Source organism: Urocampus carinirostris, chromosome 11 (genome assembly GCF_059441175.1).
Source record: "Urocampus carinirostris isolate Australia breed hairy pipefish chromosome 11, RoL_Ucar_1.0, whole genome shotgun sequence".
Taxonomy (NCBI): Eukaryota; Metazoa; Chordata; class Actinopteri; order Syngnathiformes; family Syngnathidae; genus Urocampus; species Urocampus carinirostris.
Genome location: NC_142359.1, coordinates 15,952,830 through 15,972,360, shown reverse-complemented (window position 1 = coordinate 15,972,360; position 19,531 = coordinate 15,952,830). Strand labels below are relative to the sequence as shown.

General features: G+C 42.2%; 1 protein-coding gene across 5 annotated transcripts in view; it reads right to left on the bottom strand.

Annotated features, from left to right (window-relative positions):
• Positions 1-19,531, bottom strand: part of pcdh7b (protocadherin 7b) — a 123,710-nt gene that overhangs the window by 55,385 nt on the left and 48,794 nt on the right. For 2 of the 5 annotated variants that reach the window (XM_088347585.1, XM_088347587.1), the window contains exon 2: positions 3,884-4,079. The exons of 2 other annotated variants lie outside the window; for them this stretch is intronic. In XM_088347585.1, the coding sequence (XP_088203711.1) occupies positions 3,884-4,079 (196 nt within the window). Of the gene's footprint in view, positions 1-3,859; positions 4,080-19,531 lie in introns of all 5 variants that reach the window. One more of the 5 variants, XM_088347584.1, reaches the window with a different exon arrangement.

The window sequence follows — 19,531 nt, the reverse complement described above, 5'->3', positions numbered from 1 at the left end:
ATAAATGTTTTTGAGACAAATATCTACTCATATAGGTTAGTGATTCTTAATTAATCTTCTTGCGCACCCACAAGAAGTCCGTCTCCTTGTATCTGTTGTTTTGTTTTTATTTTTTTGATAGCGTCACTTGAGGGTTTGCACCTCTTCGTATCTATGCTTCATATCCAATGTTTATCCTCCTATATGAAGGACGTGGAGGTTAAATCCAAGCAAAACACTGGAATGAGAGCGCTACTGCTCCCTAGCGTATGTGAGGTGCAATTGGACTTGATTCTCTGAAAAAACAAATACAGTTTGCCGAGGTCCAAGGCACCCATGCCCCTTCTTGACGGAGCCTCACACCCTTGGAGGGGGGAACACTCTAAGAACCACCGATATCGATGTTGGGTAAATATGACATTTTCTGTTTCTTCTCAATCCAGATTACCAGTGGTAAACTCTACCTTAATTTGTTGCATGGCCCAGTAAATTTATATGATACAGATGTGATCCTTAATACGCATATTATAGTGGCCTTTCTAGGTGTAGCTTGCACTTTTCCTGTAGAAAGCGATTGGACAAAGCTGTACAAGGAAATGCCAGATGCAGTTAATATTGATCGAAGACGGAATGCAGGGGGAAAGCGAAGCCACCAGAAAGCAATGTCAGAATCATTTTCAGAAGGATGACAACAATTTCAAGCATTAACAAGAGCTTCAGCCAAAATTAAAACACTTTTTAACCACTGCAAACATACCATTCAAAGTCAAGCATTTTCAAGGATTTCAAGCACCTGTACAAACCCTGAAAGACGTTTTGTTTGTTGCTTTCCTATGAATGGACCACAATTTTGCAATTAAAAAAAAAACAAAAAACAAAAAAAAAACGCACTGGGTTTCTTTTCAGTCCTGATTGTTTTTGTCTTTGCATTTGGGTATTTGTGCACACACGGGGGCCATAACCTTTTCAGGACGGAGAGTATGCATGTCTTCTGCATCCGCAAGCATCCCTCCACTACCATTAGGGAAATCAACCCTTAGACCGGAGCCTTTGCCACTCTCGCTCTTGAAATATGAATGGTTTTAATTAAACTCACTTTCTTCGCCATCTGGCTTCACAATCGCGCCTTCCTCGTTAGCGTACAAACACACTTATTATTAACTGGGTTTTGGAAATTGCCAGACGCAACAACAACAGTTTTGTAAGGAAGTACACTCACACAAACCAAACGTAAATAAAATAACGGTAAAATAACGGTAAAATAAAGGTAAAATAGTAAACTAAGCAACTGTTATTATTTTGATTTGAAACTGCCTAATTCGACTCGTCTGTTTTGTCCCTCATATGATCTCCTCATAAGTAAATGTTGGCTTCCTTGTCGGATAGCCCGTGCAAAAGAGTGTGGGAGGGATGCACGGACGAGCGATTACTCTTTCTAGAGGCTGCAATATATTTGCACTTTTCATCCATCTTGGCAGTCGGTGTGGATGAACTCTTAGTGATGTCCATGCCAGTAAAAGGTTCTTCTATCTGCAAGCGATCATCCTTAAGGTTCCGCCTTGTCTTGCAGGAACATTTGAACGATTTTCTGGCTGCTGGCAACTTCCCTGGCCTGCAAAGCTGTCAGAAAAGCAGCATATGGACAACCGTCTTCCCTGGGTACTCTAAATTCTGACCAAACAAGTTAAGGTGGACAAATAGGTGAGTCATCATGGTGTTTAAATGGCACGGACCTTGTCAAGTGGGCAGTGTACTGCTGCAAAGGTGGGAGTGAGATGAAAGCTAAGTCACAAGCGCTAACCTTCTACTGTCAAGCAAGTCCCGATTCAGTACGGCCACAATCAAGCTCTTAGCGATATGATGAAAACAATAAAACCAGATAGTTCTTTTTACAGAGTAGTTCAACTTCACTACTACAATTTGATGAATAGCTCTTGTCATGCTTACAAAATAAAAACACACCATCAACTATCTATAATTTACCTTAGTTTCCATGACTCTGTATCCATTCGTGTACTTCAGCTCACAGCTCACCGATTCAAAGTATCTCTAGTAAAATTTGATGTTTTAGTCAAACAAGTTGTAATTCCTAACATTGGTTCTGAATCATATCTGCGGACTATCGACATGAAGCGTAGAGACAGTGGTGATTCTCACCCTGAGGTTTGATATTGCTTGCCCATTATCCAGATGACATGGCAGCATGTGTGTTTGTTTGGAGATGAATTCCAAGGGGGAGGGATCAACCAACGTCACCCTTTTCAAGACATGTATGAGGCTCGTTCCCGGACAAATTTGATTAGCCGTTTGACTCGATCTCTCGCAGTTGATGAATGTTTGATGGTGTGTGGGCTTGAGCTCATGAATAAGTGAGAAGAGTCCAGCTATGCTTTGGTTGCAAAATTCCTGATGCCATATGCTCAAGTTATCGCCTATGGTCAAGGTGCCCTGTTTTGAACAAGGTCTGTCACCCGTGAAAGTTTTCGACAACTTGCTGAACGTTGGCTTAAGGTCAGAGGGAACAATGTAGGCAAATACAGAACTCAACTACATCACCGGACAATGGCAAAGTTCAAGCCAAAGGATAGAAAGCAACAGAAACCCTATATATAAGGAACAGTGTAGATAATGGCATTAATTAGCTACGCCTCCACAGAGGCTTGAGCAGTTAGCCAATAATTGTGCTAACTGATAGATAATTGCATTTGTTTTGCACTCAAGGGATGAACTGATGACCTCTTAAAGGAGTGGCCAAGCATAAATGGTTGACGAAAGGTCTTCCTCAAGGATGCTTTAAATCTGTGTTCACTCTCCAAATAACTGAGTTTAGGCTTTTGACAGCACTCATTTTAGGGTTTCGATTACTGCTCCGATCACAAATTATATCCCACCTAATTCATGTCGGAATGTTAGTCGGACTGCTTTGCATTCAGTCCCATTTTCCGAACGTTATTCATTCGCTATCTGCCCAGATCACATCCCAATTATTTCTCACTTTATGTTAAAGTCAGTTGCATATCTCACATACAACATCGTCTTACATTTCCCAAGTCAAGCCGCAAATATCAATTACTTATATTTGTCTTAAAGGTTCGCCAGTTCAGGACAATTGTGAAATTGCCGTTCCATTGCTCTATTATGACATTAACGTAGCGTTTGAGTTGTCCATCCCGGACTAAATTATGTGAACCACATCTGAACTCAACGTGTTGTCAAAAAGTAGGACGATTGCATTGACTCAAATGGAATTTGCTCCAATTCAAAGCATTTGAATTAACTCACAGTCTCACTCAAAGGCTGTCTTTACACATCAAGGCTATCCCACGTTTAGAGGAATATTAGCTCTTTCATGTGAGCCTTCAGGCAAACACACAGCAACTGCCAACATAGCTTCTTACCAATTCAAGTGGGATATTAACCCCCCGTGGTTGCTACCCCCATTCACGTTATTTTAAAGACAAAGCAGCTTTCTTTCAGAATCGTCCAAAGAAGCTTCAAGAAAAAACCCTAACATTCATTTGAGAAGTTTGAATGTCATGGATTTTAGTGGGCAGCACACTGGCCAAGCTGTTGGCAATCTCCTAGTGATTGGCTGGTAGCCAGTTTGGCCACTTTTTACCCTTATGTGAGCTTCGAATAGCAACGGGATAAAAACATAGCTTGAAATTGAATGGGCGGATGGATGCCTAACCTACAAGCGAAAGTGCTGTGTCGTCTGGATGTTAGTGTGGTGCATTTAATCTTCTATTTTGAAGTATAGCAGATATTTTTGCATATCTGTAATGAGCTACCTGCCATCCTAAATGAGGGGCCTGGGCAGTATATGGTTGTATGTGTTCCCTCTATCTTATCTTATTCTCCTTTCAGTGTTTGCCCCTACCATTTTCCATGTGCTCTGCCTCACCGACACTGCCATCCGGTGTCGTCCTCTCGTAGCTGTCCTCGGGCAGGGGCAAGGCTCCAAGTCGAGGCCCCGACGAACTCTTGCTGCTCGGTGTCTCCGATTCGTCCAGTCCACTGTCGTAGCAGCTCTGCAGTGATCCTTGCTGGTGGGGATCCTGGGGCTGGCTCACCACCGAGAAGGTCACTCGGCGAAACGGCTACAAGAGAAACCAAATGGCCGGGGGTCACTAAAAGAGGGATGCTCAGAGGGACTTTGTGTCCTGAGATTGGAGTTCAGGGCAGAAATAGAGCAGAAAGGCGTAAGGAGGCTTTTTGCGGTGATTCCAGAGAGTCAAAGGGCTTTGACGGTCATACCAAGAGGCAAAATCTAGCCAAGGATTTCACAATAATTCCACAAATATTAGCAAACTTGTGTTTGGGTCTGACATGTTCTGGGAATTGTCCCTTACTGACACAATTATCAATTCACAGTCTAGGCCTTGCGACATGTAAATGTTGTTATGCCCAACTATAAATTTTCACGGCTGTTTTTTATATGTTGCTTTTGTTTAGCTATATATGTGAGTAAACGGGTGACTGTATGTTTTTGTTTCCTTCCCCATGCATCTTTATATAACTTTGCCTGCATCCTGTGATGAAACCAAAACCTGTGTGATAATTTGTGTGGTATGCTCCTGCTAATTGATGCTAACGATCGAGCTAGCCAGCAAGTTGGTAATTGGTATTGGAAGGTGTTCTCTACAGGTGGTTTGTTTTTGTAGAATAATTACATGCTTTGGTGCTTTGCAAACAATTGTTCATCTGTGATGTAGCAGGCCACAATAAACACTTAAAATAATGATTAGCAGCCGCATTTTCCCACTTTCCCATGCATTGCTAGTTTTCATGATCCAGCCAAGTGAAGAATAAATGTTCATCGCCGGCAGGTTCTGACACATCTCATAACTCTGAACACCCGCATTTGCATCAGTAAGACTCTGCAGACAGACCTGTAAACATGGATGCCCCTCAGCCTTGGTAGTAGCCTGCAGGGGATGGAATGTTTTTCACTTATTTAAAGAGTGAAGGAGACCTCTGCCGGCCCGCCAGTCTTCTGCCAAGGTAAAGATAAGAGCATTCTGATCCGGCAGAGTCTTTGCCAGAGGAGCCCTTGTCAATATGTGTTGCTTGATCGAAGGCCTTATTGAGCAGTGTCAGTGAGTTAAGCAGTAAGAGCATTTCATTAAAGTAGAAGCCTGTTTCTTTCCCTCCTCCAACGTCTGGCTCACTCGCTCTCTCTCACTGCCTCTCTAGCTCTCTATCCCTGTCGGGAAGTGCCCTAAGTCATAGATTCAGCACCCGCTTTGCTCTTATCATAATGAATGGTTCACAAATGATCAATGTGCCTGGAGATGCAAACAGTCCCAATCCATGTTTGCCACTTCCTAAATTTATAAAGTCTCACCCCAATAAATTCTGCCACTATATGTTCACAGGATATCAAATTCAAGTACATTTGTCAATTTCCTTTTAGTGATGCCAACTCACCTACCAACAAAGTCTGAAGGAGAGGTGGTGAAATACAACGTAATTTGAAGCATGCAATACGGACTCTTTGCCCCACCTACCCCCCAATCACCTGTTTATGTATGAACACGCTTTTATTTAGTAACTTCCACCTAGTTCACTTTCTCTGGCTGACTAGTGCTAGCGGCAATCCTGGCAATAAATCATTTCGTGTTTCCATCTTTCCCATGTAATTACAATCAACACTCAACAAATGAAACTGTATAAATATTCATGCAGATCTCACTTGGATAGCCAAACATTTGTTGTGTAATTAAAAGTGTGGACCCAGAAGGAAAACGACTCAGTGAGTAAAACAACATTTGAGTAGTTAGATTTTTCTTTTCTTGGTTTGTTTATGTACCAAAACATATTTTTTGTGTGTGCGTGCAGCCCTGGGGTGTCGCTTGTAGATTTGTCCGGCGGAATTACACGACGCCCTGGGAAAAGTCGTCACAATAACGCAATCAGTGCTACCTAATGGATTGGAAACACTCTGGAAAAATTAGTTTGTGGAAATGAAGCTGAGGGAAATATTTGATTCACCTGAATTTCCCCTTTTATTCTCAACGCGAAGATGGCAGGAAAAAGCTCATTTGTTTGCAGAGTGGCCACGTCGAAGTTAATGCCAGGATTGCCGTAGGCTTTGGATGAAAATCTGCTGTAAGCACCATCTGCATCATGACCTTCGTTCCCTTAGTTCCACAAAAATTTTGATCCTTCCTGGTTAAAGTCAATTTAGAGGAAACGAGTGTTTTGACTCTTGCTCCACTTATCCCTTCAATTTATTCCAAAAAAAAACAAAACCAATAAAGCTTTTTCTTAGCCAATTTCTGAAATAACTGATGATGACCAAGGCGGCACGGCTGCGCAGTGGTTAGCGCGTGTGCGGCACAGTTCTGAGGTCGTGAGATCAAACCTTCCTGTGTGGACTTTGCATGTTCGCCCCGTGCTTGCGTGGGTTACCTCCGGGCACTGCATGAAGTTAGCTGAGATGGGCTCCAGCACCCCCGCGACCCTACTAAGGATAGGCGGTGCAGATAATGGATGATTGAATGGATGATTATGGCTGGATGTAATAAAATAATCTTGTTCCAAGAAATGAATAGAAATCCAATTTCCCTTCCTGTAAAAATGAAACAAAGCTAAAAAAACAAAAACAAAACATGAATTAATAAAAAAAAAAAGAACTGTGCTGTAGGTCCTGCCTTGTGCAACAGATTGGCTAACAACTCTCTTGGGCCTTCCCTGCCGAGCCTGTATTCCAACAATACCAAATCTCTTATCTCTGAAACGGATAACCTGAAGCTTCAAATCATGGGAAACTGCTTCATTTGTGACTCTTGTGTTTGAATCATCACATAGACGTGCAACGCTACTTCTCTGTTTTCTTACCTATTGCGGAGGGTCTGTAGTCCCCTCAAGATGTTTCTGTAAACATCAACATTCAAGCAGATAAAAATGTACAAGAGGTAGTTTGCCAAAATGTGAATATGTGCTTTGCTGTTTTATCTGCAACGTCTAGAAAAACAAACTGTCGGTCACTGTAACGGTGGAACATCAGCTTGGACGTGACACACTCTTAGTGCCCTTTTGGGATCCATGCATTTGTCAAGGCTGGCCGACAATGTGGCCTCCTTCCTCCCCCTGGCCTTAAAGTTCACCAGTGTGCCAATCATGTCCTGCTGGGGAAGCACTCGCACAACAAAAGCGCAAACATGTAGCACACGTCCAGCTTGTAAAGACAGAAGCTTTTATTCTCTACCGTGACTTTAGTTTTACAAGGCAGTCCTAGTGGGAATCTCGTAAAAGTACCACGACAAAGCAGTTTTTTTTGCTTAACAAGTTTGTTTATGCTATTGGTCGTTCAGGAAATAGTCTTTTGTCTTTGCTTGTATAGCAAAACACCGGCAAAGCCACAAACAGGGCGTATTGCTAGGCTCAAGCTGCGTCAAGATAGAACGTAGTATATATTTTAATGTGTGACTTTCATTACACGTTAGCACTCGTTTGCTTTATGGTTAACAGATGCTACTACCTCTCAGAGGAGGCTGACTTCTGCGTCGGCTGCCTTTGAAAGGGGGTGTGGGTTGGTTTGCCTGTGATTGAAAACCAGCTGTGAAAGCCATGGGTGATTGAGTAAAGCTGCCGTCCTTCAAGATGAACAACGCAAACAAAGTCGCAGGTAGATATGAAGGCCTAAGCTAGCCTCTTTCCTGTGGGGGATGGGAAAGAAAACTTGCGGCTTTTTGGACTTAGGTATGGCTCACGCCAGTGAAAACATAATGTGGTATTCAAGCCAATAATGTGTGACCTCTTGGGTTGGGTTTTCATTTCCTTTGACCTTAAACTGTCATAGAGACCCTCTTACTCCACCCTTCAAATGGTTACCACATTGTTATAATTTAGTCCTACCCTAACAGCTTAGTAAAGAGTCTAGCGTTCACAACTTCAGCTGTTAATACGATTAACAGATGGCCATGAAAATGAAGAAACGGAAGTAAGCTGAAAGAAGCAAGTAAAAATTGGGCTGAGTGAGTGAGAAAAAGAACAGCATTGAAGTTTGAAATGAAGAAACCATGCTTCAATTTTAATGGCTGGACAGACGCAGTCCGAGGAGACGACAAAGAAGAATTGACAAGAAACCGCGTGACACAAGTCGACATGAATCCCGATTCTGACTGATAAAGCCTGGTGTAATTCCACTCGTGACAATCATCGCTGAATGATGGGAAAAATACACTTAAGGTGAATGCCCCAAGGAGGGGAGGGTAATGGAGGGTCATCAACTGCAACCTGATCATAGTGGTTTGCAGCTCACTTTATTACAGGTCAGCTTAAAGAGACAGTCCTGCTATTGTCCCAAATATTCAAAACTGTCTGTTGTGGAAGGTCTCTTTGGTGGGAGAATAAAAAGGGTCCCTGGAATGTGAAGCAATAAAAGCCGCAGCTTCCCCTGAACGGACTCCCGCAGACTCCAAAGTATCACGTTCGGGGTCGACTAAGAGCTCCACCCGGCAGCTCTCACCCACTGCCGCCAGCAGCTTTTTTCATGGTTCCCTTCTCGCCTTCCTTCTTGCTTCCCCAGTGCGCTAACGCCTCCACATGCACATTCCTCCCGTTAGGGAAGGCAGCATGAGCAGATGAAACCGGGGTAGCGCTTTCCAAAAAATACCCCGTATTCCCGCAGAAACTATTTTTGCGAGTTTATCGTTTGAATTCTAAACTCAAAGACATGGTGTCCTGCTCTACTTTGTCTCAAACAAAACATCATTCAATGTCCCTCCACTCAGACGGGTATATGAGGACACACACGGCTTCTGTTGAATTGCTCAACTTTGCGCAAAACAGACTGTGAACCCATCGATTGTAATTGTGGAAAGGAAAAAAAAAACAGATGTGCAGATGGTCAGGAAAATAAAATATAACACGGGTGAATTGTTGAAGTCTTTGTGAAACATCTAATTGCTTTTCAAGTGGTGGATTGGGTCACTGGCGGACAAAGATAAGGGACACATGTTTACATCACCACAGTATTAACCCGAATTCTTATTGGTTTGGTTTGGAGTAAGTTGAATGGGTTAAGTGATGTTAGCCAACCTTGGTGTTACCTTTTCGCTTTGAGGTAGACGGCAGACATCTAACAAATTAAGCTTTTGTCTGTTAGTCTTGAGTATAGACAGCTTTTGCATCAGTTGAATCCATTCTGGATATTATGGGACTCCATATACAAGACTTGACTTGGATCAGACTTTAATTGGCATTTGTTTTTCAACAGGAAAGACTGAATTTCAGCTCAGGTGCAACGATAGCATAAACTAGAGCACACAACTCTGAACGGCACAGAACTTTTGTGTGCCAGTGTCATGATTTTTGCCATTGTCATGTTAACATGGCGGCTAGCCATCACGGTGGGGCCAGTACATAGGTGTCATGTTCAGAGATGCGTCACGTCGTCAAAGCAGTGGCCCGCTACTGTCAGGTCACGGCGAGCCTACCGTCGCGGCCAACGTCAACTTGTTGTGACGCGGCCTCGGGTCTGGGCAAGGAGGACAGCTTGCACTTGATGGCCCTGTGCCACTTTCTGTATTTGCCCTCGAACATATGAGGAGATGCAAACTTGTCTTGCTGCAGTGGAAATTTTGATGCCAATTTAACATGGACTGTCAAAAATGCAAAGAGACCACCATCCAGACTTATTGTGAAAATATATTTATTGATTGGGCCAAACATTAAAGACCTGACCATGGGCCATACTTTGCCAACCATCAGTGTTGATCACATGTGTCAAACCCATGGCCAAAGAGCCAAATGTGTCCTGCCACATTATGTTAAGAGGCCCATGAGAGCTTAAAATGCCTGAGTGTCTAAAAAATAAAAGAGGTAAGAGTGCTTTGAGCAAAATGTACATTTTTCACAATGCCTGTCGACTATCATAACGGCAAACGGATGTACGGCTAAGTGACACTACATGCCAGTGATTTAATATCAATGCCAATGAGTGAAATTGATAAATAAATGATCCCAAAAATGTCCAATATTTTGTTATTTTCATATATTAAGTTTATCATACATTACATGTATGTAGCAATGTATTGTGTGTGATGAGTTGCATTGCATTACACTGTTTGGATACCATTCAGTTACATTTAGTTACATAAATAAGTTACGCCAGGCCCTTTCAGAACAGCCATTACGCTGATTGGTAAAATGTAGTTGACACCCTTCATATAGATCATATGTATAATCCTTTGTCAAATCAAATATGTGGTCAAATAGAAAATAAAAGATGGATTGGTGTTGGACAGAGCACACATTCTGCTCATTACCTTAAAAAAAAGGAAACCGTTATTCCCTCACGGCGTTATTTATTTTGTGAATTGTCCTTATCGTACCATATACACACACTCGAGATAGAGCTTCCATCTGCTACACTTCTGATTATTATGCACAGAATGAGGAAATAGTGATTCAAATCTCTGTGTCTGTAACCTTTATTGAGCTGAGGTGCTTGTTTAATATGAGGATTTTTTTTTTTGCAGGACGTTGCCAAACAAAAATCTCATTAAAAGTATTATTACTAAAAATGTTGTCATTCTCATCTCTATTTTTTGACTTAAGTATGAAGTCTGTGCAATGTATGGTTGGCAACAGATTCTACATTTTGCCTTCTAATGAAAGACACATGGGCTGATTTTGCCTTGCACAAATAGATAAACGAGGAACGCTCCTAAATTAAAAGTAAACCAATAACGGTAATGTGGGTTAGGTGGATGGGGATCAAAGTCATACTAGATACAACATTTACAAATGCGCACTGATCATCACAATTCAATCGGGACTTCTTATATCACAACTCACTATCTCTGTCCCAGCTTGAATATCTCAGGCTAGATCAGGCAAGATCAAACCTCCTTGTTGCTCAATGAATGAAAATAGATTTTAAACAAAGATGGCATTTTTTATCACCAAGATATAGAAACACGTAGAAGTTGTAGATGTGCCGACCAAACGGAGGCAGCGCACGCTTTGAGTGTGTCTGGCTCAGACATTTGTCTTCAACCACGTCTGTTGGCGTGACGACACTATCATTTACAAGGTGTATGATATAAGTGAGAACAAGAGATATGCAGACGTTACAATTCAATCTTTACAATCTCCTTTGGCTCCAAGGAGCCGGATAAGTGTGGTTCGGAAGACGGGCCAAAACGGTATAAAGAAACCCGTGTGCCTCACGAGGCATCAAAGACACGACGACTATCAAGCCGTCACATCAGCCAGCGATGACTGCGATACGCACACTAATCCGCATGTAAAAAGCACGTTCCCTCACGGGCACGTGGCTAGCAATTTAGCCCTGTGCCTCTCTACTAACATGTAGAAAGAAAATGGCACTCTTAATCTTTTGCTATGTTAGGCTTATTAGATCATAAGACTCGGTTGTTGACTGGCTGCCCGCTATGCGGGTGCTCAATCGGTAAACTGGAGAAGGCTCTGTTGAGTTGTTTAGATTACTCTTGCTCCTTGCCACTTTTTATGGCCACTCGACACAATTAGTGATGATGCTCAATAATTCTCACTCGGCATTACACACAATAGATCAAAAATATATGAAATAACAATGGGTAGGAAACAAACTGTTCTCGTAACACCTCTTAAATTTTCTCTTTCGTAAATCCTGACGAAACTGATCTTATTTTTAAGAGTTTTCTTCACATATTTTGGAGACAGCCCAGTTAAATGTTGCTGTTAGCATCTTTTGCAAGCAATTAATAAAAAACTTGTATCAAGGGTCTTAGTGAGCATTATCCAAACAGTCATCCCTATCCCTGGCCTGAAAAAAAAGAGTAGATTACCTAATATGAGGTAATGATGAGTTTGCCCCTCTTGATGAGTATGCACCTGTGTCTGCGCATCCGGGAGTATTTTTCCTCATGTGTATGCATGCCCATCACCTTTGCAGCTGCTACTACCTGAGGAATACTCAATTCATCAGTGAAGGTGAGTGGGCCAGCACAAGGAATAACTCAGGTTACACAAATGGATTCATTGCTGCGCCCTGCAAAAGAAGGCGGGTGACCGCCCCTTAATGTCAACCCAAGGCACCCGTGACCTAAAGCCAATTTGCCCTTCTCTATCCATGGTATCGAGCACACTAGCGATGAAATGCTGCCGGTGATCTTAAATATGGTGCCAGTGACTGCAAGATGTTTATTGATTCCAGGTGGCACAACGCTGACACATAATAGTGACAACAGCTGAGAACTGGACTATGTTTGATGTGAAATCAATACAAAGCCATGGAGTCAGCGTTGCTGCTAGCCAGTGTCCTTCGCTCAAATCTTCAGCGACATCAGACTACACAGTTACTTTCTCAATCTTGCATGGATTGCAAGAAGTGACGCTCTGAGGCACAGAGGATGACATCCATTGAGTCAGAAGTAGTTTTTTTCTTGTACCACTGCTTAACTTGCCTGGAATATTTATATTGGTCTTCCTGTTCTTGTCAAAATTTACTCTTTTGAATATATCATCTATAATCTGTTTGGACATTTTAATCGTCCTGCACTTGATTCCATTTTTTTTATTGATGAAAAAGCCATGCAAATCCAGCCAGTGCAGTTGCTGACCTACCGCCGTGCGTCTCTCGTGACTGAACTGTGCAGTGCTCCTCTTCAGATCTCCTCCATGGAAATTGAGAGGATTGCACCCGCTGAACTTAATAGGACATTGAGCCCAAAGCTGATTAGTACCAAATAGATGCAGCCTGATATTTATTTCTTCGAGGGAAATCACTTGTGCTCCCTTGACCTCGTTATTAATAATTTAGTGCCAGAATGTTAACGTTCGCCTGCTATCATGTTTCTGGCATGTCTTATGCCACGGTGTTTTTCTTCTCAAAGGAAGGTCAAGCTTAGCTTACAAGTAAAAAAATGTGTGATTCAGCGCACTGGCATGCAATCCCAAAGGTGTCTGTTGTGTACATTTGGCTCCCTCGAACTGAATCCAAGCGCTCCATTCTCATATCAAAGCATCTTTGAATTGTTTCACCATTTTAACCATTGTCTGTGGAAAGATGCACACTCAGTTCTGACTTTTTCTCTGGCTTCTCTGAGCGATTTAGCCCATGCTATTGAAGCTCAACTTGAATGTGACTTCTTCATAAACCTTTCAGATTCTTTTGTGACCATTAACTAGTTTGTCACCTCCTAGTGTTTGATCTGTCAGGGCTATTACCCTATCGAAAATCCATCCATCACAGTCACTCGTACTCCCTAATTTAGCCGTCTCGCTCTCCTTATCTCAATACTTTGGAGCCGAGGCGTAATACTAACAAGGAAGCCAAAGAGACGAATCGCTTGTTGGCTCGTAAATCCACACGATAAGGTTAGCGCTACGTATCACATTACGCTTTTATGCCACATAAGACCTTGGAGGAGCTTGTATCCACCGCGCACACCAATGAACAAATGCCCCCCGTCGCTCTTGGCTCGCGCCGCTAACGAGCTCTATTTAATTCCCGCATTCCTTTACGTGACCCGTTGAACCCGAGGCGTGCCGGGTTGCAGCCGTCGCTCCGTTCCATTAAATATCAACCTGAGTGTCACAATCTTGTTAAAATTTCATCAGGTTGGCGGATTCTCACATCTCGTAGGTGACACGCTGGCAAACTCGGGCAAATAGCAAATCAAGCAGGCGACCTGGGCTCGCTTCTTTTTTTTTTTACTCCCTTCTTTCTTTTTTCAAAGAGAATTAACAAGTTGAAAATTAATTTGCGAGCTGGCTGCGGAGAGCAGCAGGCGGAGGAGCTCCGAGAGGAAGGGTGGGAATGGGGAGCGATGGAGATAGCGAGAGAGAGCGCCGGAATCCACATGAATAAAATAGGATTTCCGTTTGAACGCATTGCTCTGCAGAATGAAGATATGCCGGCTCGAGGTTCTCTTTGGTCTTGGACAAATTTTTCATTTAGGAAACTGACACTGCTGTGGAGTGAGAGAATAAAAAAGTACATAAACGCCGCTCAATTTGCTCGAGGTTTGTTTTGGTTTGAGCTAACGGAAGAAAGGACATCTGGGCAAGGCTCATCACGTGCCCCTTGTGGGTCTTAAGTCCATGCACGGATTCTGAGGGTTTACCCTAGATACGGAATCTGAACTGGATTAACAATGCAAGATCTTTGCAAGTGACCCTGCCTGTTCCTTGTGGCTTAGCGGTCAGTGGCTTTGCTGTTAACCACAAAGTGAAAACAAGTCGTTAACGGTCAAATTTATGAGGCTTCCTCCTGTAGTTTTTTTTTTTTTTTTTTTTTTTTGTGTGTCAGACGTCCATCAGATGGTTCATTATACAAGGTTCATAACGCCCTAATCCTGGAAAAATTCAAGACTTTTATAGCCATTTTTTCAATATATCTACTACCACAAAAATAAGAAATATTTTGTGAATTATGTATCTTGCAGATCCCCAAATACATTTGTGAATTACATATACAATTTTCAATCTTGGGGGTGCATTTATTAAGACATATCAAGACATAGCTCAGGAGGTAGAGCGCTCGTCTTGGAATCAAGATGTTCGCGGCTTCAATTCCTGACTCCTCCGTGTTATATGTCGAAGTGTCCTTGGGCAAGACACTGAATCCCTAATGCCCCCAATAAGCAGGTAGGCGCCTTGCATGGCTTCATGGCCGCTATTGGTGTGTGAGTGTGTGTGTGTGTGTGTGAATGGGTAAGTGTGAAGAACATTGTAAAGCGCTTTGGGAGATCTTCATTGACTTGAAAAACGCTATGTAAATGCAGACCATTTACCATTTTTAGATCTTGAGTAAGTCGTAAATATATTTGGTTTTGACAAATCTCTCCTTTAGCCACCATAGAGCAGTGACAACATAATTTATGAGTAAGCTTGCTAAAAACATTGCAATGCTTTTTAGCGTTGGAGGATTTTATACATTTGACTATAAAGGATTTCATACATTTGACTATGTAGGATTTTATACGGTTGACTACAAATTACATTTAATGCAAAAGATATTCACTGACTGGGCTATAGGACAAGATCAGGGCAGGCTGGTGGAAGATGTTGTTTACAGGAACGGCAGGAACGGGACATACTGCTGATAAGATAATCAGCACACCCAGAAAGGCCCTGATGACGCAGAAATGCTGGGTGTCGTTTTGAGGACCCCAGACATCGGGGCGCTCGTTTATGAGATGGTGAAGCCCAGAAAGCTTCCTTGGCACGCCCATGGGAGGGGCCGGCACACCGTTATGTGGGAGGAAGATGGCTAAAAGGAGAAAGCTAAAGGACTTCAGGAAAAAGCTTTCCAGAGACTCCAACGTCGCTTCTTCGGCCGTCTTCAATGGAGTTCACTTAGTTCCTTTGTTAATTAATTAATTCTACCCCGTGGGAAAATGTCAGCTTTCCTGTTCATTTTTCCCTCAAGAAACGGGCACGCATAAATCGTTGGGTGAATGTAGGTTGTGTTTGGTTAATGGAGTCAGATAACTAATTCGAACAATTCGGTAAACGGTACATTTTAATTATTAATTCCCAACAGCGTTTACAAGCACTTCACCCAAAATTCAAGCACTTTTCAAACCTTAATAACACAACATTAAAATTCAAGCATTTTAAGGATTTGAGCACCCGTACAAACCCTGTATACATTTTTTGGAGTCTGCTTTTTTTGATTACTAAAAAAGTCACTCTGACTAGCCTCTTGTTTGAAAGTAGTTGAGCTGATTTCTATCGAAAAGACCCATTACCCTCCAGTCAGTCATCGAAGATGGTCCACTAGGTTTAAGTGGTCACCACACAGTCCTTTTTTCGGGCGACCGAGGTTTTGAATCCTTGGGATTCACCGGCGCATGTGCAGATGGCAGCTTTGGGATTGTTTTGGAACACTTTCATGGGATATCTGTCCTTTATCGGCTTAGGCCGACTAATACGTAAAGGGAAATTTGGCTGCAGCCATCCAAGTCATGTTTTTGACCGCGATCGTTGATGGCTATAAGTCAGAGTTGCTGATCTGGGTCTGGCAATCATTCATGCTGGCCTCCCACAGCTGACAATGTAGTAGAGCAGCAATTGCACCTCTAACCAATATATATTGATCAATTTGTTGTGACACAACCGAGATACAGATTAGCTTGGAAGATTGTTCAATTTTTTTCTTTGAAAAGCAATTCTCTTTGGCACAGGCATGTCCCTGCTGGGCTAATTTAAGCAGGAAACCAACACGGGCAGCCCAGTAATCTGGCAAAATAAAATAAAAACACCATGTTCTCCAATGTTGCCACCCACCATACCGCGTCTCGGCCAGAATCATCTCTTGAGATTAAAACCCGAAGATCAACAGAGAGCGCTCGTATTTCTTTTTTAACAGGTGTCCAAAAGATGATAGCATCTTAGCATCGGGGGGGCGCTTTGACTCCAGCCTAGCCGGAAAAAAGAAGCCGCGGCTTGTCAGTCACGCATTAGCCGCCGAGGCGAAGGAGGAGGAGACCAATGCTGAATGCTCATTAGTGGCTGTGAAATCTGATCCCCCAAAGCTCCTCTCACGGGCTTTCAGTCAGAGATGCTTTTCATTTTGCAGCCTTTCTGTTTTTCCACCAAAAAAGAAGTATTTGCTCTAGCAAAGAAGGATTCACTGCCATGAAATAGTTCAAGTCCCTCCAAAATATGCAAATGCCTCAAAGCCCATCTGTTCTTGTCCCCTTGTTCATTTTAAAAGGTAATCTTACAAACACACACATTTGCACATTCATTTTGGCGCCCACGCATTGAAAAAAAAAAAAAAACATGATGCAAGCTCGTTCTGCTGGGTTGTGTGGACGACTGACGCGGCGCCTAAATAGATTTGACACGCAAAAGCGGACTTCCGCGCTTTCGGATTGCAGCTGGTTTCCGGATCCGTCCTCGTCAATGTCCAACCCAGAACGTCGCTACGCATTTGTCAAGTGGAAGATTTTGAAAGCCGTGATTGCAATAGCCTCTTTGGCATCACATTTTTAGGAGCTTCATCAAGCTGGTAGATTAAACCGTATTTGAAAAAGCCTGGAACCTGTTTCTCCTGATATCGAACTTCTAAGACAGATTTTTAAAATAACCTAAAAAATTGGGCAGGCCCATCAGTCATTCAATAGAATTTCAAAAATGGTGACTGTACTATGGATGGAGCACATCATTTGTCATTCTTTCACCATGAAAAAACAGCGGTTGTGCATGACAGTTCCTTTTCCTTCCGTCTTCATATTCCAACTAGGCACTGTCAGTTGGAGCTTGACCGCGCTTTGAAAACGTCCTCCCACCCGCGAGTCGGCTTGATGGCTTCGGTGACTCACCGGCAAATCTTGGAGCGATTCCTGAATTGATGCAAGGGAACAAATTGGACTATGAATGCCAGCTCAGATTAATCGTAGCTTTTGTTGGGTCTTTGCTTGGATTGTTTTTGGACCATGCTCCTACTGTAGATTACTGATATTTTGACAAAAATAATTCCATTTTCAGGACTAAGATGGAGTAAGGGTTAAGGTTAACCCTAACCCAAATAAGTAACAATTATTGACTGAATCAATCTATTGAGTTAACATTTTAAACATATCTATTTTAAAGGTGGGATGTGTCATCTTAAGTGTCCTTAGACAGTTGAAAGTTAAATATTGTCTGTATTAATTATGTGTTAACAATGCTCAACTGAGTTCAAAGAGCCCTTTATGCTTTATTTTCCACTGTGCTTATAAGCTTCCATCTTGCTTTTATCAGAGGTGTCTAGGGCAGAACAAATTAGGTCTGAGGAATGCGGGCAAGGGGGAGTACTGGAGAGTGACGTGTACTCCACCACACTGTTTTATTTTTATACATTGTATATGTACTTTTAGCATGAAAATGGTGAAAGTAAGAAACAGACTGCATCTAGTAGGGTTCAAAGGCCAACCCAAAACCAAAAAAGATAACGAAATAGGAGTTTATTCCAGTGTGTCTACTAATTGCAAGTACTTGCACACACACAATGAAGCTGACTAAGGCTGCAATCATGACTCTGAACCAATAGATGGCAGCAGAGAGTAACAAAGTTCCAAAATCCGTACATCTCATTTCAGTGAATACTCAATATTATCTGATGCTGAAAATATTAAAAAAAAATTCACCAAAATAAAGTATCTTGTGCTGATGTCACATCGAACATTAGGCGAGCCTCCCCAGGCTCGCTTTTGCCCGTGGAGAATGTGTGCTTAAAAAAAAAAAAAAAACTCCTTATTTTCCGTTTTGCGCACGGCAAAGAATAATCTAGGGAGTGGTGGAAACACTGACTATTGTTTTTTTGTAGTCACTAGCCAGACTATGTCCAATGTTTAATTGCTTACATTAAAGACCTAGTATAATATTGCCGAGCAGTTTCAGTTCGTAAAAACGTGCGTGACATTCAGTCCGCTTGTCCCTGGAGTTGAATAGCTTGCTGGTGCATCCCTAATTAGCTTCAAATGTGATATGTATTCAGGCCAAAAATATGATCTTCTTGTTATCGTCTTTTTTAAGACTTGTGATCGGTGGGGTGAAAGCTCATCTCATCTCATCAGCTGCACCGCTTATCCTCAGTAGGGTCGCGGGGGTGCTGGAGCCCATCCCAGCAATCATCGGGCAGTGGGCAGGGGACACCCTGAACTGGTTGCCAGCCAATCACAGGGACAGACAACTCAATCGCTCAGTCACACCTGGGGACAATCTGGACCGGCCAATTCACCTGAAATGCATGTCTTTGGAATGTGGGAGGAAACCAGAGTGCCCGGAGGAAACCCACGCAAGCACGGGGAGAACATACAAACTCTGCACAGTAAGGTCGGGAGCTGGATTTGAACCAACGCAGGAGGTTCCCACGACCTCAGAACTGTGCCGCACACGCGCTAACCACTGCGCCGCCGTGCTGCCGGGGTGAAAGCTAATGGTTGGTAAATTGCTCAAAATATCGATATTATCACTACTGAAGTAGTATAGGATGGGATCGATACTATTGTCTTGGGATCAATACTGTGTTCCCATTACAGCTATCACTATGAAAAGGTTGATAGTAGGTCGTGAGGTGATGCATACATTATACCTTTGAAGTTTGATCCAATTGTGTTTTACACTTTTGATGCACTACCGACGTTAGTTTCAATATATTGTGACATGGAAGGTATTCTAATAAATCTTATTAACATTGTAATACAGTATTTCAATTTTTCTTAAGTGACTGCTAGTCAAGTTTAATTTGTCTTTCTTAACTTTTGTTCTGGAACAGTTGTAGTAAAACTATTGCATTTATTTTCTATTAAAAGTTTCTGTAGAGTAATTTTAACACAATTTGCACTTTGACTTCATTTTCAAAATTGTTTTAAATGGGAAGTCCTTAGTTGTCTTGTTGACTTTGTTAAATTTGTATTTTTGTTAGAAGTTCTGCATTATTTTGGTTTGACACTCTTGAGCTTTTGTTCTGAAACTGTTTTAATAGAAATATTTAGTTATTTTTATACTGTTCATATTTGCAATGTAGTAATTTTAAAAAGTGAACATTTTCTAGTGCTCAAAATTGGTGTTCTGTGTTTGGCGTAAATAGAAACTAACA